The sequence below is a fragment of the Urocampus carinirostris genome, chromosome 8 (genome assembly GCF_059441175.1).
Source record: "Urocampus carinirostris isolate Australia breed hairy pipefish chromosome 8, RoL_Ucar_1.0, whole genome shotgun sequence".
Taxonomy (NCBI): Eukaryota; Metazoa; Chordata; class Actinopteri; order Syngnathiformes; family Syngnathidae; genus Urocampus; species Urocampus carinirostris.
The window spans coordinates 10,539,828-10,566,736 of NC_142356.1; the positions used below are offsets into that span (position 1 = coordinate 10,539,828).

Below are 26,909 nucleotides of genomic sequence, written 5' to 3' on the forward strand. Positions count from 1 at the left end.
CAGCCATGACATCAGAGATGCTTGGACCTACGAGTGGAGTCTTGTCCCCAGTTTGAGTCCTGAATGCGAACTTGATATCTGTGACAGTGACACACAATCCAGGTGACGCGTTATATATGTCCTTAAGCCTGTTTTAGACTCAGGGGATACTAAACAAAGAAATTGTATGTTTTGAGATTGCTGATGTTGTCACGACCAGTACACAGAGTAGACCCAATCGCGTAACGTTTTCTCACAATTTTATTGAAAGAACGACGAAGAGCAGCGCCCGCGATCCGATGCTCACTGGACGCGGGAGGCAAGTCGTTCCCGTAATCGGATTGTAATCCGAATACAGAAGTGGATCTTCCGTAGCGTAAGATGGCGGTGTCAGGGACGGAAAAACAGATTGGTAGCCAGGACAGGGAGAGCAAAAGCAGGGTCGGTGTCGGAAACAAGTCGTAAGCCAGGATGAGAGAGTAGATGTAGTCGGGATCAAAAATGGTTCGTAAGCCGGGACGGGAGAGTAGACGTGGTTGGGATCAAAACAGGTCGTAGCCGGAGATAAAAGCTAGCAAAAAAAGGGGCAGGTGGGAGTCAGTGTCAAAAAAAGGCTTGCCTTGTATAAACAGAGGTTCGCAGACGGACTGACAACGGGGGACTGACAGGACTGGGTTCAAATAGTGACAGGGAGCCAATCAGAACCCACGGCGGTTGGCGCCAAACGAGCGGGCTTAGGTAAATCACAACAGTAATCATGACAGATGTAATTAAAATGTGGTGTTCGCAGTCACTGGGTAGCCCCTTAAGAGCACCTGGCCAGCCTGCAGACCGGCTCTGTAAACTGTTTCCCAGCGATGGCTCATTGTGATTTTCAAGGAAATGTAATATCTAACTGGCATGATGAATCATTGACATGAATAGTGTCTTCAAGACATCAGTTTTTTCAAAATCCCTCTTAAAATGAGATCAGAATTTATCTACGTATATGAATCACTCAGCGCCCTTAAAAAAAACTAAAGTTTTAGTTGTTGACGGCAAGTTTTAACCATACTTCTAATAATTACAACTTGGTAATATAATGATTACATAGCAACAACATTGTAACAACATTATAAGCTGTTATTTTAGACATGCATGTCAAACTGGTAGCCATTCAGTAGCTAAAACGTGGCTTTTAGCTTTAAAAGGGTTGATGACCCCTGTTTTAAACTACATTTACTAGCATACCTGAGTAACGAGGTGTGTCCATATCAACAATGTATCAACTGAGAATATTGTTTTTGTCATGATTACTGATGTGACTCACCTGTGCCCGCTCATTTGGCGCCAACCGCCGCGGGTTCTGATTGGCTCCCTGTCACTATTTGAACCCAGTCCTGTCAGTCCCCTGTTGTCAGTCTGTCTGCAAACCTCAGTTTATACTAGGCAAGACTTGTTCGACCCTGACTCCCACCTGTCCTGTTTTTGCTAACGTCTGACTCCGGCTACGACCTATTTTGATCCTGACCACATCTGCTCTCCCGTTCCAGCTTACGACCTCTTTTTGTCCCTGACTACGTCCCCGACTACGACCCCGACCACGCTTTACTCACCCAGTCCCGGCTACCGACCAGTTTTCCGTCCTTGACACCGCCATTGCGCAGTACGAAAGATCCACCTCCGTGTTCGGATCACTGTCCGAATCCGAGAGTGACTTGCTTCCCGCGTCCAGCGAACACCGGATCGCGGGCGCAGCCCTTCCTCTTTCTTTCAATAAAACTTGTGGTAAACGTCATGCAATTGGGTCCTGTTTCTGTCCTGCTCCTGACAGTTTTATCTTGTACCCCAAAATAAAAATACTTAAATAGCTTGATTTTTAGTATAGGAACAATATCCCTGAAGTCACATTTTCTGTTCCTTTTCTCTCACTAATTTTGTTGTGTGTTAAGGATTCTTGGACTGGGATTTTCGACCCACGCAGTGTTTACAAGGCTACCGGTGGCATTCAGGCTACACGCTAAAATAAAAGGATATTTTGCTGATTTAATAAGTAATATATAATCGATAGTAATCATAAACGTTTAATTTACCCAAGCATTTTTGATGAGTGCCTCGGTCCAATATTTTTGCTGTAATGCACGACTCTACTTTTTTTTTATCAAGAGTGTCCACTGCGATAATGCAAAACTTAAATTTATGATCACTGCCGTTTTTCTCCGATTCTGGCACCCAAACACACAACATGGCTCCATTTTACACCGAACTAGCAGAAACTGTCATGGTGACTGATTAATTTCACCTGTGCCCGCTCGCTTGGTGGCAGCCGCTGCGGGCTTCCGATTGGTTCCCCGTCCTACCTAAGCTCAGTTTTTTCACTCACCTGTTGTCAGTCCATCAGCAAACCTCTGTTTCTTCAAGGCAAGCACTTTGACTCTGACTCCCGTCGGCCCTGCTTTTTGCACCCGTTTTCCACCCGTCCATTCCTGATTTCCCAGTTGTTTCCGGCTACGACCTGTTTTTTCCCCCCGACCACGTTTTGCTCTCCCGTCCCGGCTTACGGCCCGTTTTTGATCCCGACCACGTTTTGCTTTCCTGTACTGGCTATTGACCTGATTTTTCCCTCTTTGACACCATGACCTCCCGCTCCGGAAGATCCACTTCCGCATTCGGAAGACATTCCGATTCTATGAGCGGCTGGCTTCCTGCGTCCAGCGAGCACTGGATCGTGGGCGCTGCCTTTCCTCTTTATCTCAATAAACTTGTGGTTAACGTTACGCATCTGGGTCCTAATTCCGTTCTGGTCGTGACAGAAACGAAAGTTTAGTTTCTTCTTTTTTTTAGAGTATTCTCTTGCCTCAAGCTTCAACTGTGATGTCAAATAATCTAGAAGAAAGGGGCTACATTATTAAGTTCAGGGGCAGCTTAATGGTAACTAGATAAATTGCGTTGTTTTTTTTTGTTTTTTCATATTTTTATTGTCCGCAATACATGGGACTATAATTTACTTAATCATCAAGCCAATTTGTGTGATATAATGAATTTTGCACAATGGTTTTAACTTAATTTTAAAAACTTGTGATTGAAAAGAAATACATTTTGCAATCTAATAGTATTGTCCTTTTCCCTTATTTTGAAGATCTACAAATAGTTTAGGCAGTCCAGAGAGGAGCAGCTCACCGAGTTCCGAACGGAATTGCATTGAAGATATGACCCGAATGGACCCATCTCCCCTTCGTAGTCCCTGGATGGACGAAAGGAGAGGCAGAGACAGATCCCGCAGGACTTCAGGTGACTCTACTAAGAGAAAATACATGCCACCAGTGTTCCCTCTAAGCTGCGCGCGTGCGCAATTGCGCACTGCTCGCACATTCTCGGCGCACAAGAAAATCTAGCCAGCGCACAAAAATGAGGGCTCAAAATTACTTATTAAGAAGCGACTTAAGTTAAAGTTACAGTGCATGAAGGTCAAAATACACGGGTTCCCCTGACGTTGTGTCCTAAATGCGGTATTTTGAAGTCGAACGAAGTTGAGTTAAGTTAGAAGAGTATGTCGAGAACCGGCTTCTTCGGCTCGGCTTACTAAAAGGAACCGGCTCTTTCGGGTCCGAAACGCCTCTTCAAGTTGTTTTTGCTTCTTTCATCCCAACATGACCAAATATTAAGTAAAATTAAAATTAAAGGAAGGGGGGAATAGAACAAAAAAGAAAAAATTACCAAAATGAAAAAGTAGTGAAAAGCTGAGAAAAAAAGAAACATAAGGAAGAGGAAAAAAAAGAAGGAACAATTTAGAAAAAAAGCCAGAAAAAAAGAAAAGAAAGAAATGTAGGAAAAAAGGAAATAGAGAACAAAAAGAAAAAAGTAACGGCTCAGAAAAAATAAACACAATGAGATTTTTTTTTAAAGGAATTAAAAAAAAAAGTTGAAAAAAACACAGAAAAAAGAATAAAAAGTTTGTGTTGCATTCAAATAATTTCCAATTATATCAAGTGAATCTTGTTGTGAACATTGTACTTCCACTAAAAAATGTGATTAAGACTAAATAAGCCCCCAAAAATGTTAATTTTATGCGACAAAATATCAGGAAATAAAAAGAAATGGATATCTTGTGAAAGAATTGTAAGAACAAACGACGTTTACAACCTTTGCAATAGTACATGAGTCAATTCATTCAAAAAAGAAAAATAATTTTGCATTGCTGGAAACTCAGCAAAATGTAACTGGATGTCAAGTTTTGGACATGTTTGATAATGAATTATCTTGCCACACTTGGGATTATGGTGGCTCACTGTTGTTTCAAGCGTTGCTCACCGACTTTGTGTGAACGCTCAGACCCGTGGAATATTACAGGGAAGATTGCATGCCACGAATAACGAAAATGTCCAAAATATGTCTCACACATACTGTATTATCCGGAAGTATTCTAAAGTCATGTGCATTTTTCAGCGAACGGGTACAGACGTGTTGTGCAGAGAATAATTCATTCATCGATTAATCATCATCTATTTGATCAAATGAATCAGGTTATGTTTTCTGCAAAGGTGATATAAATGTTCTGTTTTAATTCACTAGTATTGAAATGAAAGCATTTTGAAAGCATGCAAAATCATCAATCAGTATAAAAAAAATAATCTACAGATTCATTGCAAAATAACAAAAATAATTGTGGAAACTTTCCGTTACACAGCAACAATTAAAATCTTACCTATTTTGATTATAATTGTTCTTATTTTAAGAAACTTTTTATTGTATTTCTTATATGATAAGATAATATGCAATCTAGACTCATGAGCATTGGGTTGATCCCTTTTCCTCATTTTACGATTTTTTTAATAACAATTTGGGCAGAAAATATGTTCTAATATGAGCAAAATGATCTACCACTAACAGGTGCATTCATTTTCTATGTCACGGACCAGAAACAGACACAGGACCCAATAGCGCTCGTTTTCTCGGTTTTTGTTAATAGAGAGGGTGAGCAGGGCTTGCTTCCACGATCCGATGGTTGACGGACAAGAAGAGCAGGGGATGCGGAAGTGCCACTGCATCGTGTCGAGCGAGGAGGGTCGAAGACAGGCAGGAATTACAAGTCGTTAGCCGGGACTAGACAGCAAGGGCGGTGTCAAGTTCGGAAACGAGGTCGGCAACAGGAGGCGGGCAGGTTACGGGGCAAAACAGATCGGATAATGGGCAGGCAGAACGGGGCAGAGTCAGGCCTGGAAACAGGTTGGTCTGGAAACGAGGATCAGGCGGAGAAAAACAGGGCAGGAACAGAGTCTGACTTAAGAGCTTACCGAGCTGGGAGCAACGGTTCGCATGACGATCTGACAGGGATCTCTTGGAAGTCGGGGGTTTGAAAAGAGTACATCCGCCAATCAGCTGTCCGGGCTGTTGGCGCCAATCAAGTAGTGGCAGGTGCTCTGAATCGGCAATCAAGACATCCTAAGGTTATTTTTCCAATTGTATGTCAGAAATGAGACAACTTTGTCTTAAAATAAGAATGAGTTTTGCCAATAACACATCTACAACAAAAATCCCTGGATGTCTGTGCCACAATGCGGTGCAAATTTGGATAGACTTTTGTCTTTTACTCTTGACTACCTGAGGAACAGTTGCGTTTGCCCAGTTATGTAAACATCACAGGCCAATTTCAACAAGCCTGACGCATGCTGAGTCCTGTTAAGTTTGTGACAAGCCAGAAACGGAAACGGGACCAAGTAGCGTTCGTTTACTCAGTTTTATTGATAAAGAGAGAGAGCAGTGCTTGCTTCCACGATCCGATGATCGACGGACACGGGTAGCAGGTGGCAGGAACACAGAAGTGGCACTTCCATGTCAAGCGAGGATAATCGTAGGCAGCAGGGATACTGGTCGCTAGCCGGGACGGGAGAGCAAGAGCAGTATCGAGTCCAGAAAAGAGGTCGGCAACAGGTATCAGGCAGTAAACAGGGCAAAACAGGTCGATGGTCGGGATGAAAGAGCAGGGCAGAAACAGGTCCAGAAACAGGTCGGCAACAGGTATCAGGCAGGGGAAAACAGCAGGAAAATGTCGGAAGGTATGGAGCTTTCCTAGCTGGGGGCATAGGTTCTCAAACGGTCTGACAACTTCCTCTTGGAAGCTGGGGGTTTAAAAAGAGTCTTTGAACCAATCAGCGCTCAGGGCTGTTGGCGCCAATTGGGCAGTCAGAGGTGCCCTGAATCAGCAATCATGACGAAGTTTTAGATATGATTGAGGACAAGCAGAGGACAGATGGATGGATGGATATATGGATGGATGTATGGATGGATGGATGGATGGATGGATGGACGAACAGAAGTACGGACTGAAAGAAGCATGGACGGACGAAAGCGCAAACAGGCAGACGAATCAATCTCAAATTTGTTTGAATTTCAGAGTCCAGAGGAGTCCGGGAACAAGAGAGTGGCTACTTCTCTCCAGACCGAAAAACCGATAGTGACCACCTGACTCAAGATGCTAATAAAAGGTCTTATCGCTACTATGAAAAGGGTCGCCCGCTCCCCAACAACTACGTCCCTGAGCCCAAAGCTTCTGTACCCTATAGGAACGTCAATCTGGGTGTTCCCTCCCAGAGGAGAAACCCTGAAACATACACACTTGACACTTGGAGAAGCGAATCCCCACAGAGATACTCATACCACTCCAACTTTAGAAGGGGCACCGAGTCACTGAGGAACTCTCCAACACGTTACAACTCGGTGAGCCCAGACAGACACCAGAGATCCAACCACAGAATGCGCTCTCTTTCTCGAAGCGATTCCAGATCTTATGGCTCCTCTCACCTCCCGTCCCATCACACATCCAGCAGAACCAGTCCGTCACGTAGACGAGGCTCCTTTGCTTCTCGAACGGTGTCACCCTCCAGACCGACACATTCTCACGATTACACATTTTCACAAAATGGAGACAAAGAAGCTCCGGGAGGTAGTAGCCGGGAATCAAAAAGCCCGTCTGACAATTCTAACAAACATAGTTTGGACTCTGAGAGGCTCTACAGAAATCTGGAGTCCATCTCCCGCCGTGCCTCCTCCTCAATATTTCAACAAAAAGCAAACGAGGGATCCCGAGTACCAACTCGAGAAGTTTCTCCATTGAGAATAAGCTCACACAGTCACACTTCACCGAGACAGCCATCTTCCAGAGACAGCAGGCCGAGCGCCTCCCCTCGCTCCTGGCAGGGATCCTCGCAGTCTGTTCTCAGCATTCCTGTCTCATGTGCATCCTCTGCCTCAAAACATGGTGTGGATCACCAACAGCCTGTTGCATCACAGCCATTGGTTGCCATCACAGTAACTGACAAGTTAAATGAGGAGTATAGGGGCGACAGGAGCAGGAGTAGCGTTAGGAGAGGCATGGAGGCTTTGCTCCTCTCGGAACCAAAGCAGGGTTCACAAGAGCGAGACGAGGTAAGAAAACTGGCTTTTTTACCTAAAAGGATGTAAGGGTCTGCCCATTTCTCTCAGGGAAACAGGCAAATACTATTTGATTGGATTTGATAAAAAGCTGAATTCATGCATTGATTGGACAACACAGCAGTTTAAATTTTGACTATACTTTGAAACACGTGTAATAGGGAATCCTGGGCAATGTGAATGTGAATACCAGTCATTATTTACAGTTACTAGTTACTGCATTTAAAAAGTAACTTAGTTACCCCCTGAGATTAGTGACACCAAAAAGTAGCGCGTGACTACAAAAGTATCGAGTTACAAAGGATCAAATATACTCGCATAAAAGCCTACCCCTTAAAACTGCTTTAAGATAGCCACATAATGAAAGAAATAGAAAAATATGCGTACACCAAAATGTGAAAGCAGTGAATCCTTCATGTTTCTTGGATTATGCAGTCTTCAGAGCTTGCAAAGTAAGACCTAGCCTAGAAACTCCATATCCATTTTGTCTAAGGGCTTCACACCCCTCAAAAATCTCCTCTATTTCTGGGTTCTGTTCAAGATGGGTTACTGTAAGTTACGTGCTTACATTTGCCCTATTAATTTTCGGTTGGTTTGTTGTTCCCTTACAATCCGCGCCCCCTGCCCACGTGCTGCCTACCGTTCGCCTCTGGTGACACACAACCAAATATGTCCATATAAACTGACACCCTGTTTCGAGTTTTTTATTTTATCGTTGTGAATTCGGCTTGGATGAGAGTAGGTAGATCCCTTGGTTTTCGTGATTAGCGGGGACCAGAACCACCCACGGAAAGTGAAAATCCGTGAAGTAGTGTCGCACCTTCATAAAACCCCCCAAAAAATTTACCTCGAGGTAACGTCGTTACCGACTGAGAGTATACAACTGTAACAAAATAACAATTTTAAACCTACAAATAATAACACACAACACATAATTGCAGTTGAATGTATGCTTTTGTTGTCATTATAAAAAAGCAATACATTCAACTGCAATTATCTAGTTGATTTGAGCAGAGTAACAAAGCAGTTTAGCTAGTCTTGCCTTCTCACTGACGCCGCCCCAATCGCTTCAGGAACCCGATAATAATCCACAGAGCACCTGCCGGTGATTACCATTAAATTGCACTCTGCTGACTTAAGGCAATGTCTGATTTATTTGATGAACTTATTTTCAGTGTAAAGAGCCGCTAAAAGCTAGCTGTCACTATGATTCCCAGTTTGTTTACAGAGGCGTCACCGGCCTGCTGTTTAACTGACAGCATACACCAGCCTATCACTGTCGCGCACACAGCAACCCCAGCCTATCACAGTTATTGTAATCCTGTGCAGTCCTTTAAGACATCTTGTGATTAAGAGCTATACAAATAAATGTGACTTGACTTGACTTGACAGTACTCCTTATCGAGAAAGGTTCCAAGAACGTGTTCCTGGTACTAGGTTAATTAAATCATTGAATATCTAAATGTTTAAATCGCATTGCATCTGTTTATGTTCATTGGCAAGAACAAGTTACCCTTGCGATCTTAATTAGAACAAGTGGTGCCAAAAATATTTAGCTGGTGATGTTACTCAAGCTGCATATGGTGGTGTAATAACAACATAATTGGGTACATTAGTACGTACTAGATGCTATTGCAATATTAGGCACAACTCCAACTTAGCTTCTCATCGTGGCCAATTTGATCGACAAACATTTTTTCAACCAAGAAACAAAACTTTGGTTTTATCAATGTCACAAACACTGTCAGCAGTCAATTACCATTTAGAATCGTTCTCTTTTTTATTCTTCATTTTTTTCACGAAGGCAGGAATGACAATGGAAGATTACATAGTCCTGGCTGACATCCCAACAATCCAGGTGGAGTCAGAAGAAGACTTTCCAGGTCCAAGGAGGAGGAACCAGAGTCCGAGTCCTTGCAGATTCCCGATGATCCGGACAGAAAGGTTTGTGGTGTATCAGAGTGAGACGAAAAACAATGATTGCTTGTTCAGATTCTGCCATACTTGATGGTCATTCTGCTACACATGTATACAGATCAAAATGGCAATACATGCAACCAGCACAGTTTTAACAAAATATAAAACACAAAATATATGGATGTGTGTCATGATTACTGATGTGACTCAGCTGTGCCCGCTTATTTTGCGCCAACCGCTGCAGGTTCTGATTGGCTCCCTGTCACTATTCAAACCCAGTCCTGTCAATCCCCTGTTGTCAGTCCGTCTGCAAACCTCTGTTAATACAAGGCAAGCCTTTTTCGACCCTGACTCCCGCCTGTCCCGTTTTTGCTCCCGTTTGTCTCCAGCTACGACCCGTTTTGATCCCGACCACGTCTGCTCTCCCATCCCGACTTACGACCCCTTTTTGATCCCGACCACGTCTGCTCTCCCCTTCTGGCTTATGACTCGTTTCTGACCCCGACCATGCCTTTCTCTCCCAGTCCCGGCTACCGACCAGTTTTTCTGTCCCTGACACCGCCATCGCTCGCTACGGAAGATCTACTCCCGTGTTCGGATCACAATCCGAATACGAGAGCGACTTGCTTCCCACGTCCGTCGAGCATCGGATCGCAGGCGCTGCCCTTCCTCTTTCTTTCAATAAAATTGTGAGAAAACGTTACGCGATTGGGTCTACCCTGTGCGCTGGTCGTGACTGTGCAATAGTAGATGCATAAGTGTAATAGTACATAGAGCAGTAGTGCAGAGGAAACTGTGGAAAGTAATTATAAGAGAAATATAATTTATCACAGGCTTTATTACTTCTCTTAAATGTACCAATTGTAACTGTAGTGCTTTAAGGCTAACAACAGAAACCTGAGTATGCCTAAAAAATGTATTTTTTAAAACAGATTCACATTGAACTTCCAGACATCTTTTACTCAAACTAAGTGTTAAGTTTGAAGTTTAGTAGACGCTTCAAATAAAGAGAAAATACATCAATGGATTTTTAACCGTCAAGGACAGGGAGAGAAGCTTTCAGATAAGGAATTCCATCCTGTTCTAGAGGCCCTCCGGACCCCTTTTTGATAAATCTCCTCAGTTAGTAAAGCAGCTCCGTCCTAAAAGTTGTGGGTATCAAAGAACTGCAACCTGATTGGCCGATAGCACAATGATGATATAGTCACAAAAATAATAATTTTGCACAATAATGATCAAAATAGGGCAGCACGGCGGCATAGTGGTTAGCGCGTGTGCGGCACTGTTCTGAGGTCATGAGATCGAACCTCCTGTCTGGAATTTGCATGTTCTCCCCGTGCTTGCGTGGGTTTCTTCCGGGCACTCCGGTTTTCTCCCACTTTTCAAAAACATGCATGTTAGGTTGATTGGCCGGTCCAAATTGTCCCTCGGTGCGAATGAGTGGGTGAGTTGTTTGTCCCTGTGTGCCCTGCGACTGCCTGGCAACCAGTTCAGGGTGTCCCCTGCCCAATGCCCGAAGACAGCTGGGATGGGCTCCAGCACCCCCGCGACCCTACTGAGGATAAGCGGTGCAGATAATGGATGGATGGATGATCAAAATAACAAACTTACATCCTGCGAAATCTACTTTCCAGGTGCCCAATTTTAAAACAATAGACTTACCTCATCTCATCTCATGAGCTGCACCGCTTATCCTCAGTAGGGTCGCGGGGGGTGCTGGAGCCCATCCTAGCAATCATCGGGCAGTGGGCAGGGGACACCCTGAACTGGTTGCCAGCCAATCGCAGGGCACACGGGGACAGACAACTCACTCGCCCATTCACACCTGGGGACAATTTGGACCGGCCAATTCACCTGAAATGCATGTTTTTGAAATGTGGGAGGAAACCGGAGTGCCCGGAGGAAACCCACGCAAGCACGGGGAGAACATGCAAACTCCGCACAGGAAGTCTGGAGCTGGATTTGAACCCACGCAGGAGGTTCCCATGACATGAACTGTGCCGCACAAGCGCTAACCACTGCGCCGCCGTGCTGCCCCACAATAGACTTACCATTAAGGTTAATCCTGTACAATTAACAACAATACTATTTCGTAGATGACATTTATTTTCTCATTACAATAAAATTCTCTTCTTTTAAAGCCATCAACCACAGGCCGACTTGTACAGTTGGAATTTTGCGTCGGATGAGAGAGGCAGAGGCCGAGAGCGAGGGAGAGACAGACGAGAGAAGAAGGATTCGGAGAATGGGCGATGTCCTCGAAGTCTTTCGACAACATCACACTGTACACAGGTACGATTTTGTTTTCTTTATTTTCACCGAAAACTCAATTAACTGATTTAACTGCTGTCGACATTCCATCACAGAGTTCAGACAAGCTCAGCAGGGAGCATAGATCGGCAAAAGTCAAAGATCAAGGACTTCCCGATTATCCACAGACACAGGTGAAGCAGTTTTATCTTCATAGGGCTTATTTTTTTCTTCCCCTTGTCACATTTCAAATGAACCTTCTTGACTCTTGACTCAAAGAGCCAAGGAAGAAAAATAATAGGAGGTTTTTGTGGCCTTGCACTAGCTCAGGAGTTTCTATGCTCGTCTTGGGATCAAAGAGTCGCAGGTTCGATTTCCTCTCCAGGTTAAATGTTGGTGTGTCCTTGAGCAAGACAGTGATAAGTCGGTAGGCAGTGACTTGGAAAGCACTACATATAGTATATGCAGTTTATTTGGATAGCCACACCATATACTTCAAGACAAAATTCAACGCAGCCAAAATGAAATTCTTTACCATGTGACATTTAATAAAATCCATAAAACAATAATAATGCCAGAGCCTGTGTCCCATATCCACACAAATACCACTTAAAATCTCCCTCCTGCAGTTACTTCAGATCATTGAGTTATTCTGACTGTCATATTTGTGGTAAATAATGTTTCAAAACCAGGTGCTAGCAGAGTTTTTTATGTAAAAATGTCACCAAATTCTGCAAACCTAGTTACAGTTACTAGTTACTTCATTTTAAAAGTAACTTAGTTACCCCGTTAGATTAGTGACCAAAAGGTAGCGCCTGACTACAGAAGTATCCAGTTACAAAGGATCCGCGAAGCAGCGTCGCACCTACGAAAAAAAATAAAAAATAAAAACAGGTGCGAGCAGAGTTTTTAATGTAAAAATGTCACCATATTCTGCAAACCACAATAATTTTGATGTCTTTACCTGAGGGGCAAAGGTAAGAGAAAGAAGGTGGGGGGTGCTACTTGAGATCCATTCAGCTCTACCGCTCATCCAATCATATTGCTCTGGGTGCTTGGCTGGTGTTTTCGGATGTTTAATTTTGTTCTGTGGGTTTTCTTCTTAAAGTGTCTCCACAGTGAACATACATTGTTTGATGAGCTATATAGGATTCCATAGAGACGCACAGCCAAAACGGGGTCTGTGATTGTAAACTAGCTGAGTATCTAGCCCAATATATACCGGACTGAACCAGGCACCCCATTTGTTGTTTCAGGTTTGCAGATATTACAATTTGAACAATACAGATAAGTTTATCATGGCCCTCATTTCATCTCCCAGCCAGACAAACTCTAAAACAAGCCATACCCGGCTTGCGAGCCATATGTTTACCGGCCCGTGAGCTAAAAGAAAAAAAAAACAATATTGGAATAAATATAAAAAATATAATATAATAAGTATTTTAGTTGCCCCAGAAATGTTTGAAGTGCTGAAAAAATTAATGAAGACAATCTTTTTAAAATGAATATGTGAATTTTAATTCCAATTTCATACATTTCCATTGGATACATCAATATTGTGAGTATCTTTTTATTCCTCATTATCTTTGGAGGTATTAATCAGAGGTAAGATCCTAAGCCGAGCCCAACTTGACCTGCATTTTCGCCCTGGTCGGGCCAAAAATGTCAATCATTACGTTCGGGTTTGTGGTAAGATCCTAAACCCGAGCATGACTTTGGTCCGGTCCAAAATTTTGGATGGGTGAGACCTAAAATGTCAATCATCACGCTTGGGTCCGGGCTGGGTTTCTCGCTTGCTGATTTTTTTTATTATTATTATCAACCCGTCATTTCACTTTGTTTCCTTTTCTTTGTGAAGCATCCGCAATGGATTCCGTCCCCTTCTTGCGATCCTATCCTCTCGTTTCTTCGCCGCCGCAAACTTTTTATATTATATTATCAAGGAATAAACTGAAAAGCAGGTGTTGCAAAAATAATGCCCCCTTTTGAATTACTACTGTGTACAATCTTCTTTTAGTGCGATCACAGCCACAATTTTTGGGTGCAGGGCTAAAGCTCCTTAAGGTTTGATAGTGATTGTTTGTGCACAGTATTTGTTAGATTATTCCACAAATGATCCATAAGATTGAGGTCTGGACTTGGCCATTCTAACAATGTGATATTGGAATAATTTTCAGATTTTGTTTTATGTTTAAGATCGTTGTCCTGTTGGAAGGTAAACCTGCACCCCATTCTCAGGTCTCTTGCAGACTTCAACAGATTTTCTACCAGAATTGCCCTGTATTTGTCATGTCCTGCACGGTTGTCATGGCGCCCAGCTGGCCCGCTCCTTGATACTGGCTGACCTGTATTTTCCTGATTACTCCTATGGGTACTTAAACTGCCTTTTGGAACTGCCCTTGGCCAGATCGTTGTTTACCCTTATTGAAAACCTGTTCATGCCTGTTTGATACCTGTTTATTCTTGTTGTGCTTGTTGGACTTTGTTGCATTTCGGTGTAACATTCTGAGAGATTCCTGCAAGTTCTGTTTAATCCCGTTAAATGCCTAGTCTGTAGTTTTGCCTGCATTTGAGCCTGCTTAGTTTTGTTTTTGGTCCGTTTGTGTGTTGGACAACTTTTCTTTCTCAATTAAAGTGACAGATCATCTACGCCAGGGGTGTCAAACTCATTTGAACTCGGGGGCCACACGATAGAACAAACATTCTGTCGGGGGCCGGAATAGTAGATTAAAGAGAAAGAAAAAGGAGAGATAAAGAAATAAGAGAAAGAGGGAGGGAAAAGGAGAGAGGGCGGGAAAAAGGAAGAAAAAGAGAGAGAGGAAGAGAGCGTAAGAAACAAAAGATGAAAAGTCGTGAGAGAGGGGGAAAAGAAAGGGAGAGGAAGAAAGAAATCCAAAGAGAAATAGAAAGACAGAGGGAGAGAAAAGAGAACAGAAAGCGCAAAGGGTATGAAGAGAGAAAGAGAAAAGAGAGAAAAGGAAAAAAGGAAGTTAGAGCAAAATAAGTTAAAAAGACACAGAGAGAGAAAGAATCAAAGAGGAACAAAGGAAGAGAAAAAGAGAGACACAGAGTGGGAGAAAAGGGGTGGAAAAGAAAGAGAGAGAGAGAGAGAGAGAGAGAGAGAGAGAGAGAGAGAGAGAGAGAGAGAGAGAGAGAGAGAGGGAAACAAATACAAGTACAGTGTCTTTGTTCGAGTCACCTTTCTTTGGCAACATCAAGTTGACATATTTCAACCTGCAGCTTGTTTTTCTCTTGCGCTTCTCTGAGTGTTGTCTCGCGGGCCGGATTCAATCCCTTAGCGGGCCTGATCTGGCCCGCGGGCCGCCTGTTTGACAACTGTGATCTACGCAAATGAGTTCCAACTTCCTGCTTCCAGACCCGCTTCGTGACGGTATTTGTCTCTATCCATCTTCCTATCAACTCTAATGATCTTCCCAGTTCCTGCTAAAGAAAATCAACCCCAAAACATAATGTTACCATCAACATGTTTGGCAGTGGGGATGGTGTTTTCTGGGTGATGTGCAGTGTTACTCTTACGCCAAAGGTAACGCTTTGCATTCATCCTAAAAAGTTCAATTTGGGTCTCATCTGACCACAGCACCTTTTTTCACATGTCATTCCTCCCATGTGGCTTCTGACAAACGCAAAACGGGCCTTTTTACGGTATTCTTTTAGAACGGGTTTACTTCTTGCCACTCTTCAATAAAATGCAGAATTGTTCATTGTACGACTAATAGTTGTCTTATGCACAAATAGTCCCACCTCAGATGTGTATGCCTACATGTCATCCAATGTGATCATTGTCTCTTGGTTGCCTCTCTGATTAGTTTTCTCTTGTTTGGGCTGAAGTTTTAGAGGGACGGCCAGGTCTTGGCAGGTTCGCCGTGGTTTTATGCTCTTTCCTTCTGATATTATTACTCGAACAGTGCTCCGGGTTATGTGTAAATGTTGGTAAATCAACTTGTATCCCATTCCTGCTTTGAACTTTTCCACATTTTTGTCCCGGACCATCTTTATGATGCTGTATGTTCTCAAGTGACTCCTTTCACATACCTCTGAGCCCATCACAAAGCAAATGCATTCAAAAAGAGACCAAATAATAATAATAATAATAATAATTTCCTTTGTATTGTCATTCTTTTGTAACAATGTACACAGAACGAAATGTCGATACACCTGACCTGTTGTAGCGAGCCGATGCAGCCGCAGCCAACAGAGGGCGCCGCCATTTTACCAATGTTATAAGTCTTAGGTATGACTCGGCCGAGGCGCGAACCAGCGACCTCCCAGTCTCAAAGCGGGCGCTCTACCATCTAGGCTACTGAGCTGGTTTAATGAGACATAGTTTCACTGTTTAGATAGATAGATAGATAGATAGATACTTTGTTCATCCCCGAAGGGAAATTCACATTTCCAGCAGCATCCCTGAGCTGAGAACAATCGAGAACAATCGAAAATAACACGGGAGTTGCTGGAGTGGCTGCCATTTGTCATTGCTAGTCATTTAGGTGGACATTGGATAATTCAGATGTCATAAGGGAAGTTCTGGAGTGATTTCGCTGATCTGAGAGAACAGGGGGCATGTTCTTGCAACACCTACTATACGGTTTTTTTGTTGTAGTTTTTTTTTTTGAAATTCATTCCACTTTGAGATTGTGTCTCTCATGTTGGGGGAAATATTTTCAGTTTTTTAGCTTGACGTTTGAAGTCTGAAATGAGGCAATATGACAAAAAGTTTGTGGGAGGCTAGTACCATACCTGTCAACCTCCACGGCTCCATGCCCTAACAAAATTTTGTATTTTCCCTTACAAAATACAAAATAATCTTACACCATATTTTTTTTCAAACGTGTTTATTTATGTAGTTTAACATGTATATATTGTTGATTAATATTTTGTTGTGGGATACTGAGTTGCTCAACATGAATGAGGTTTATTATAAAAAAAGTTAAAAAAATTATGTAGCTTGGACGTTCACTGTAGAAGGAAAAAATACATGCAAATATAATGAAGTAGAATAATACATTTTCTTAATCAAATTATGAATTCATTCTCTGCATTAAATTATTGATGGTAATATGCTGATTAAAGGGATAACCACAAACCTGTCTTTTTTCTTTTTCTCCTTTTATACTTCCTTTTTTTTTAACTTCTTTATACAACAATAATAATTCGTAATATAATGCATCAAGGCAAATGAGCCGTTTGAGAGCGGGCTCTCTTTAATGAGTTGAGCTGAAAAAGCCGGTTCTCTAAAAAGAGACGGACCTCCTTTCACTACATAACTACCACATGAAATCCGAGGCAGCAGATGCATGTGCACAGTAGCATCTAACCGCTCACTTCGTTTGCAACGGAAAAAAAACTAACTAAACTAAGAATTTAGTAAAATAATACATTTTCTTATTCAAATTATCAATTCATTTTCTGCATTAAATTATTGTTGGTAATACACTGATTAAAGGGATAACCAAAAACCTGTTTTTTTTTTATTTTCTCCTTTTAGACTTCCTTTTTTTCTTAACTTCTTTATACAACATCATCATTCGTAATATAATGCATCAAAGCAAGTGAGCCGTTTGAGAGCCGGCTCTCTTTAATGAGTTGAGCCGAAAAAGCCGTTTTTTTAAAAAGAAACGGGCTTCCTTTCACTACATCAAACCCCTCGCTTCGTTTGCAACGAAAAAAAACGATACTGAGATAGAGGCTACCGCGGCGAACTGGTTCGACTTGATGGATTTGCCATTTTGTCATAGTCAGTGTATATCGGATGGTACCCATAATTGACAAATTTGCGTTTTTCCGTACAGATTTTCTTGTACCTCGTACACGTTTTAAAAAGCATAATAAACGTACTTTGTACGGCAAAAACGTACAGGTTGACAGGTATGCTAGTACTGTCATACTAAACACTATATGGCTAAAGCTTTGAGCAGCTTTATGCAACTTCTGCTTCCGTTGTTATATCCGTCTTTACAGTGGAGAAAAAAAACACAAAAAAAAGGCTTCATCATGCTTCCTTTTATGACTCTATTGCAGATACCGCCACTTTTAAGGGGTGGATATCAAGACTGGACGAAAACAATAAGGTACTGAAAGTATTTTCTGGCCTGTTTTTGTAAAAGGTCTAGTTCATTTTTCCCAATATTCGCTAATGTGCTGGATACAAATGTCTTTTTTTTCCACAGTGGAGAAAAAATTGGTTTGTTCTGGATGATGCTTCACTGAAATATTACAGAGACCCGGAGGCTGTGAAGGTACTTTATCACGCACAGTAGGTCTTTTATCGCTGGCATCAGAGGGAAATCATTTTATCCATGAAACCATCACTTTTAAGGACAGGAAACCAAAAAGGATGTTCGTGACTTTGTCTTATCAAAGGCAGCGAGACATTTACAATTAAAGAAATTGGTCAAAATGTCTTTACTACAAATAGTACTAGCATACTTACTTATACATATTTGAAACACATAATAATAATAATAATAATAATTTCCTTTGTATTGTCATTCTGTGTAACAATGTACACAGAACGAAATGTCGATACACCTGACCCGTTGTAGCGAGCCGATGCAGCCGCAGCCAACAGAGGGCGCCGCCATTTTACCAATGTTATAAGTCTTTGGTATGACTCGGCCGAGGCGCGAACCAGCGACCTCCCAGTCTCAAAGCGGGCACCTTACCATCTAGGCTACTGAGCTGGTATATCAAGTCATGTTTATTTGTGAGGTCCTTAATCCCAAGGAGTCTTAAAGACCACAAATGATTGCCAAGTACAGACTATTATGACACCATCCCCTGATCTAAAACCTACATGAGGGCAAGGACAAACTCAAAAACCTCACCATGAGGAAAATGAAGAAACCTTGAGAAGGGACTGCACACATCTGATTTTTAAATATACGGAAAACTCACTTTGGTCCAGAAAATAACTTTAAATTGTCATGATAACTGATTAGCACCACCTGTACCTGCTCATTTGGCGCCAGCTGATTGGTTCCCTGTCCTGTCATTCACCGGTTGTCAGTCCGTCAGCAAATCTCTGTTGTTACAAGGAAAGCATTTTGACCCTGACTCCCGCTTGTCCCGTTTTTGCACCCGTTTTTCCACCCGTCCGTTCCTGATCTTCCTGTTTGTCTCCGGCTTTGACCTGTTTTTGATTCCAACCACCTTTGCTCTACCATCCCGGCTTACCACCCGTTTTTTGATCCCAACCATGTTTTTTCTCTCCTGTCCTGGCTATCGACCTGTTTTTTCCGTCCTTGACACTGCCATCTCCCGCTACAGAAGATCCACTTTCGTACTCGGATCACGATCCGATTGCATGAGCGGCTCGCTTGCCGCGTCCAGCGAGCACCAGATCGTGAGCGCTGCTCTTTATCTTTCTATCAAAGAACTTGTGGTTAACGCTACGCATTTGGGTCCTGATTCCCTTCTGGTCGTGACATAAATTGAGTGAAAAAAATGTATTGTTCCTGTCCTTGGGTCATTTTATGTTTTAGGGATTATTTGTATCGCACTACTTTGTTTTGGGGGTAGTGCCATTAATCAACCAGAGAACGTTGAGGAAACCCATCCTGGTGTTATTTTACCTAAAATATAAATCTCAAAAGCATCATGTTTAAGGCAATACGAAATATTTAGGAAAAATAGATTGGATTAACGACACTATTTTGGAGGGGTTACAATCAAACTTTCCAATAGTTTTATATATATTCATATAATTACATATTTCATATTATATTTTAAAACAATACAGTATTGCTTTGAATTTTGCGGTTAAACCTCTGCATATGGAGAATGAAGAAACCTTCAGAGGGAGTGGCACCGAATCAGCACATTTTTACTAGCAGTACTTTTTTCCCCATTTAATACAATATATCATTTTGTTTTTACAATTTTTGGCCAGAAAAAAAGCCCAATGAGCCACATGTTAGGATTTAAAGCATTTTTTTACCATTTTTACCATTTATTACATATTGTCATTTTTCTTCAGTCATATTCATTTAACACAACATGACGTGTTTACACTAGTAGAGGTCCATAGAATATAACATTGCTAGGGAAATCTTCAGGTTGTCTTCCACTTTAATTGTAAAAATATATGGTAAATTAATAATTGTCATATGGGTTTTTTACATTCAGCAGAAAAAGGCTGTGTTAGGTTTCAAAAACTACCAAGCATATATTTATATAGTTTTACTATATCTATGGTTTTTAACATTTTAAATTTCTAAACTGTTTGTTTGTACACATCCATCCATTATCTGCATCGCTTATCCTCAGTAGGGTCGCGGGTGTGCTGGAGCCCATCCCAGCTTTCTTCGGCCAGTGGGCAGGGGACACCCTGAACTGGTTGCCAGCCAGTCACAGGGCACACAGGGACAGACAACTCACTCGCTCATTCACACCTAGGGACGATTAACATGAAATGCATGTTTTTGGAATGTGGGAGGAAACCGGAGTGCCCGGAGGAAACCCACACAAACATGGGGAGAACATGCAAACTCCACACAGAAAGGTTCAATCTTATGACCTCAGAACTGTGCCACACACGTGCTAACCACTGTGCTACCCCCCAGTTTTTTTGTATGTTAGTTAGTGAGTTTTTTCTGTGATCAAATAGGTGAGTCTATCGAGATAAACAGCTAGTCTAGAGATAGATAGATAGATAAAAGCAGACTGATTGTACTTAGTCAAAGCTTTTTATCTTTGTCAATATGTTAATATATATATATATATATATATATATATATATATATATATATATATATATATTACTTTTACCTGTGTTGAAATGCTTAAAACTTCTTGATCATCATCATATAATCAAATCTTACATCCGAGGATAATCATTTAACTGTGAGCCTCCTAGAAGACCCCCAGCTTTGTAGCTAGGGCACAGTTTTTCTGCCATTCACTAGTACGGAGCGTTTTTTTCTACCAAGTTGGAAACCCCTAACTTACAATTTCATGATTCAAATTACATACCTGCCAAGCTCCAGGGCTCCATGCCCTTACAATTACAAGCTGTCTTATTTTCCCTTACAAAATACAAAATAATCTTACACCATATTTTTTTTTCAAACATGTTTATTGATGTAGTTGATGTTATATTGTCCATGTGTTTCGTTATATCGTATATATTGTTAATGAACATTTTGTTGTGAGATACTGAGTTGCTCGACATGAATGAGGTTTATTATAAAAAAAGTTAAAAAATGAAGTCGCTTGGACGTTCACTGTAGACGGAAAAAATACATGCAAATATAATTAAGTAGAATAATACATTTTCTTATTCAAATTATGAATTCATTTTCTGCATTAAATTATTGTTGGTAATATACTGATTAAAGGGATAACCACAAACCTGTTTTTTTTTTTCTCCTTTTATACTTCCTTTTTTTCTTAACTTCTTTATACAACATAATAATTCGCAATATAATGCATCAAAGCAAGTGAGCCGTTTGAGAGCCGGCTCTCTTTAATGAGTTGAGCCGAAAAAGCCAGTTCTCTGAAAAGAGACGGACTTCCTTTCACTACACAACTACCACATGAAATCTGAGGCGGCAGACGCATGCGCACAGTAGCATCAAACCGCTCGCTTCATTTGCAACGGAAAAAAACGATACCGAGAGAGAGGCTACCGCGGCGAACTCGTTTGACTTGATTGATTTGCCGTTTCGTGATAGTCGGTCCATACCGGATGGTACCCATCATTGACAAATTTGCGTTTTTCCGTACAGATTTTCTTGTACGTCGTACATGCCTTAAAATGCATAATAAACGTACTTTGTACGGCAAAAACGTACAGGTTGACAGGTATGAAATTATCTTCTATGTATTTTTCTTTTTGTGCAATAGTCAAACAGTGTGGATGGAGAGATCGACTTATCCACTTGCCTCAACGTGTCGGACTGGGATGTGGAAACAAACTACGGCCTTCGGATTCAAGTATAGCGTTTTTGTATTTCTCTCTCCCGGCTAATTAACTTACACAATGTAGAAGGGTATCAGCATCGTTTAGTACCCTGCTCGGTTTCTATTGTATCTGCGGCTGCTTCCTGCTTAACTGGTGTGTCTTTGTGTGTGTGTTTGCTGTGTCTTTTGATCCCTTGTAGACAAAGACAGCAGTGTTCACTCTCTCTGCGGTGACCTCTAGATTGCGGCGGAACTGGGTGACGTTACTGAAGCAGGCCATCCAAAACAACACCCAGTGAGTGTGGCTCCATACTGGGAACTGCTTTTAAAGGACAGCAAAAAAATAGCCTGTGGAAAAAGCCTAAAATTGCCTTTTCTGACATGGCTTAGATCGCATTCCAGCCCCGAAATACATTGTTTACCCTCAGGGTTTGATTGGAGAAGATGTTTTTTTTTTTCTCATGCAGGAACACATCAACCGTGGTAAATAAGAATGTTATTCATATAAAAAAACAACTGCTAATACTGTCAAATATAATACAAAATTAAATGACTAAACCTAAAAAGAGCAGTGTCAAGTCAAGTCGTGATTATTGGTTAAGCCCTTAATCACAAGAAGTCTCAAAGGGCTGCACAGACCACAGAGTATTGCAAACTACAGACTTTTATAACACCATCCCCTGATCTAAAACCTACACCAGGGCAAGGAAAAACTCAAGAACTTCAGCATGAGGAAGATTGAGAAACCTTAATAGGAACTGCACAGGATGACCAGGTTGCAGGTTAAAATAAACAATACAGACATCATCAACACGAAAATATAGGTACAGTGGTACCGCTACTTCATTTAATTCGTTCTAGGAGTAGCTTTGTAACCTGAAAACTTCATAATGAGAGACACATTTTATATATAAATGCGCTAATCCGTTCCGAGCCCCGCAAAAGTACAGTAGGATATTTTTTTTAACAAATCATAAAAGAGAATCAGAACCTGAATGTTGAAATTAGGTTAATGCACAATTAACTTAAAATGGGAGGCACATCATGTAAAAAAACGAAGAATAAAAGAAATGATAAAAATATGTATTTACCTTTTTTCCTCACGTTTATTGAAAACCCGATCCAATGACATCTGCTTTTGCTGGGTTCATACAATCCGTCAGAAATTTACAGGCAGACGTAATAGCCCAATTTATCAACACTTTTCTGTGTGATTCCTTTGCAAAAAATCTGAGATTTCATGAAATTCTGCTAAAATGTCTTTAATTCGGGCTGATTGAAAATGGCTGCATCTTCCTCCCCGCTTTATTGCCGGAAACCTTCCTCCTCGTCTCTGAACTCTGATGGTGAAACGAAGAGCATGCCGGAAGCACACATGCTTACTGGATTTCCAGGCAGATTTATAGCAATAGTTTCTTTACGTTCCGGAAACTCTGGGAGCGGCGAATAGCAGAGCATGCTGTACTGTATTTCTGACTTTGTAACTAAAGGTATTCTTAGCAACTAGAGGCCATATTTTCAGGCTTTTCATAACCGAGCTTTCGTATGTAGAGACATTTGTAAGTAGAGGTACCACTGTACTAATAACAGAATGTCTGGTTGACAGCTTTCTGTTCTAAAATCTTGACCAATGCAGCAGGTTCTAGATCACAGGTGTCAAACAGGCGGCCCATGGGCCAGATCAGGCCCGCCAAGGGATTGAATCCGGCCCGCGAGACAACACTCAGAGAAGCGCAAGAGAAAAACAAGCTGCAGGTTGAAATATGTCAACTTGATGTTGCCAAAGCCAGGTGCCTCGAACAAAGACACTGTACTTTATTTCTTTCTCTCTCTCTCTCTCACTCTCTCTCTCTCTCTCTCTCTCTCTCTTTTCCACCCTTTTTCTCCCACTCTCTGTCTCTGTCGCTTTCACTATCTATGTCTCTCTTTTTCTCTTCCTTTGTTGCTCTTTGTCTCTTTCTCTCACTGTGTCTTTTTAATTCTTTTGCTCGAACTTGACTTTTTCCTTTTCTCTCTTTTCTCTTTCTCTCTTCCTACCCTTCGCGCTTTCTTTTCTTTTTTCTCTCTGTTTTTCTATTTCTCTTTGGATTTCTTTCTTCCTCTCCCTTTCTCACGACTTCTCTTTTCATCTCTTTTGTTTCTCACGCTCTCTCCCTCTCTCCCTTTTTTTCTTTCTTCGTCCCGCCCTCTCTCCTTTTCCCTCCCTGTTTCTCTTATTTCGTTATATTTTTCTTTCTCTTTAATCTACTAGTCCGGCCCCCGACAGAATGCTTGTTCTATCATGTGGCCCCGGAGTTAAAATGAGTTTGACACCCCTGTTCTAGATGATGTCGTATCATCAGGTCCAAGTGCCGGTACGATAGCTCAAAAGGCATCAGTGACAAAGAAAGCAAGAAAGCAGTGGGCCACATAGGCTTAACATCATGCATAAGCTATTGTTACCTAAAATGAATTTCACTTTGTACAATTCACAAGTGAAATGTATCTTTGGGTTTAAAATAGTCCAATAAAGTATATAAGATTACCATTGTTTTTAATGTAATTTTAGTAACTTTGTTTAACGTTTTTGTCATGATTACTTATTGCACTCACCTGTGCCCGCTCGTTTGGCGCCAGCTGCTGCTGATTACCTGATTAGTTCCCCTTCCCATTTAAGCTCAGTGCTCTCACCTGCCCTTTGTCAGTCCGTTAGTGAACCTTTGTTTACACAAGGCAAGCACTTTGACGCTGACTCCCCTCGGTCCCATTTTTTCACCCGTATCCCACTCGTCTGTTCCTGATTCCCCGTTTGTTTCTGACCACCGACCATGTTCTGATCTCCTGTCCCTGCTAACAACCTGTTCTTGACTACCGACCACGTTCTGATCCCCCGCTCCGGCTATCGACACGTTTTTCCCATTTGACCACGCTACGATCTCCCGCTCTGGAAGATCCACTTCCCCATTCCGAACATGCTCCGATCCCGTGAGCAGCTTGCTTCCCTGGTCCAGCGAGCACCGGATCGCTGGCGTTTGTCGTGACAGTTTATAGCTATTATCAGGAATTCTTTTGGTGCAGAAGCAAAGTGCAGGAACACTGGTTAGTACAGCAAACATAGGTCGTTTAGGGGCCGGTCACACAGCCGTTTGCGGCTGAATCACGGCTAAAATTTTGCGGTTTTTTTTGCCCGTGGTTGCCCGCGATGGAAAATGCGCAAAATTGGCCAACCCGCTGTTCATCGGTGGTATGCCCGCAAAACAGACGCCGGCGACTGTTCCGCTTCCTCATCGCGTCATTTCCGCGTCATTTTCTCGTGTGGACCACGGGTATAAAAGCTCCCGAGCCGGTGTTGTGCCCAAATCCGACTCCTACGCAAATAGTTTTTCATTTTGATTTTATCATCTTGTTATGAAATGAAAAGAAATGTCAAGAAATAAAAATGGATTAAGACGAGGTCACTACGATGACGGGGATCCATGTTCACCCCTTGACGTCTCGAGCACAACTGACGTGTGCTCGGCAAATCGCGCTGTATATACGCGGAGAAAGGCGTTTGACCGTCACATGCGTAACACGCTAATTTCACGTAATAACACCGCGATACAGGCGCAGAACATGCTATTACCATGCTCCACCCACGATTACCCGCTGAAATTTCCCGTCCTACCCATGTGTAACCACGCCCTGGCCGCGGCCAGAGCACATCGTTCCGCGTCATTTCCGCGTCATTACCTCGTGTGCCGCCCGCGGTTAACACGTGCTCAAAGTTTTTAGCAGCTCAAAACTTTTTCGCACGGCCAACCGCGTGTGAATTTCCAACCGCGAGTAAAGCACTGCTGTATCTCGCGTATATTGCGGTCTCAAAGCATCCAACAGCGCCCAACAGCGACTGCTTCACGGCCAGAAATTTCTGGCCGTGGTTCAGCCTCGATACGACCGTGAAAGGCTGTGTACCCGCGCTCTAAAGAATTGAGCAGCGCAAAACTTTTTCGCGCTGCCACCCACGCGCGAATTTCCGACCGCGTGTTAAGCACTGCTGTATCTCGTCTGTATGGCGATCTTAAAGCGTCCAATAGCGTCCGCCTCACAGGCAGAAATTTCTGGCCGTGATTCAGCTGTGACCGGCCCCTTATCCAGGGAGGGTTCGGTACAGAGGAAGTCAAGTAGGGAGGCAATAATCACACCATAGGACGCAGGCGTATGGTTGGTGGTCTAGTGAGTGGACAACACAAGACTAGACTAGACTGGACTAGACTAGACTAGACTAGGCGACAACACAACACTAGACCAGGTTGGACTAGACTAGACTGGACTAGACGACAACACTAGACTAGGTCGGACTAGACTAGACTAGACGACAACACAAGACTAGACTAGGTTGGACTGGACTAGACTAGACGACAATACAAGACTAGACTAAACTAGACCACAACACAACACTCGACTAGGTTGGACTAGACGACAACACAACACTCGACTAGGTTGGACTAGACGACAACACAACACTAGACTAGACTAGACTAGCCCACAACACTCGACTAAGTTGGACTAGACTAAACTAGACTAGACGACAACACTAGGCTACACTAGACTAGACTAGACCACGACACTCGACTAGGTTGGACTAGACTAGGCTAGACTAGAAAACAACACTAGACTAGGTTGGATTGAACTAGACTGGACTAAGCTAGACAAGACTAGACTAGTCGACAACACAACACTAGACTAGGTTAGACTAGACGAGACTAGAAGACAACACAACACTCGACTAGGTTGGACTAGACGACAACACAACACTAGACTAGACTAGACTAGCCCACAACACTCGACTAGGTTGGACTAGACTAGGCTAGACTAGAAAACAACACTAGACTAGGTTGGATTGAACTAGACTGGACTAGGCTAGACAAGACTAGACTAGTCGACAACACAACACTAGACTAGGTTAGACTAGACGAGACTAGACGACAACACAACACTCGACAAGGTTGGACTAGACAAGACTAGAATAGACGACAACACAACACTAGACTCGGTTGGACTAGACTAGACTAGACTAGACTAGGTGACAACGCAACACTCGACTAGGTTGGACTTAGACAAGACTAGAATAGACGACAACACTAGCCTAGGTTGAACTAGACAAGACTGGACTAGACTAGATGACAACACAACACTAGACTAGGTTGGACTAGACTAGGCTAGACTAGACTAGACTAGACTAGACTAAACTAGACCACAACACAACACTCAACTAGGTTGGACTAGACTAGACTAGACTCGACTAGACTAGACAACAACACTAGACTAGGTTGGATTAGACTAGACTGGACTAGACTAGATGACAACACAACAATAGGCTAGGTTGGACTAGACTAGACTGGACTAGATGACAACACTAGACTACGTCGGACTAGATTAAACTAGACGACAACACAAGACTTGACTTGACT

At 42.3% G+C, this 26,909-nt stretch overlaps 1 protein-coding gene across 1 annotated transcript in view; it reads left to right on the forward strand.

The window, feature by feature from the left end:
• Positions 1-3,152: 3,152 nt before the first annotated feature.
• LOC148360689 (myosin phosphatase Rho-interacting protein-like) overlaps positions 3,153-26,909 on the forward strand; it is a 44,675-nt gene continuing 20,918 nt past the window's right edge. The window contains exons 1-9 of the mRNA XM_088341585.1: positions 3,153-3,249; positions 6,353-7,383; positions 9,194-9,333; positions 11,448-11,598; positions 11,673-11,750; positions 17,613-17,645; positions 17,745-17,813; positions 21,421-21,510; positions 21,678-21,772. Of these exons, the coding sequence (XP_088197711.1) occupies positions 3,168-3,249; positions 6,353-7,383; positions 9,194-9,333; positions 11,448-11,598; positions 11,673-11,750; positions 17,613-17,645; positions 17,745-17,813; positions 21,421-21,510; positions 21,678-21,772 (1,769 nt within the window). The 5' untranslated portion in view covers positions 3,153-3,167. The remainder of the gene's footprint in view (positions 3,250-6,352; positions 7,384-9,193; positions 9,334-11,447; positions 11,599-11,672; positions 11,751-17,612; positions 17,646-17,744; positions 17,814-21,420; positions 21,511-21,677; positions 21,773-26,909) is intronic.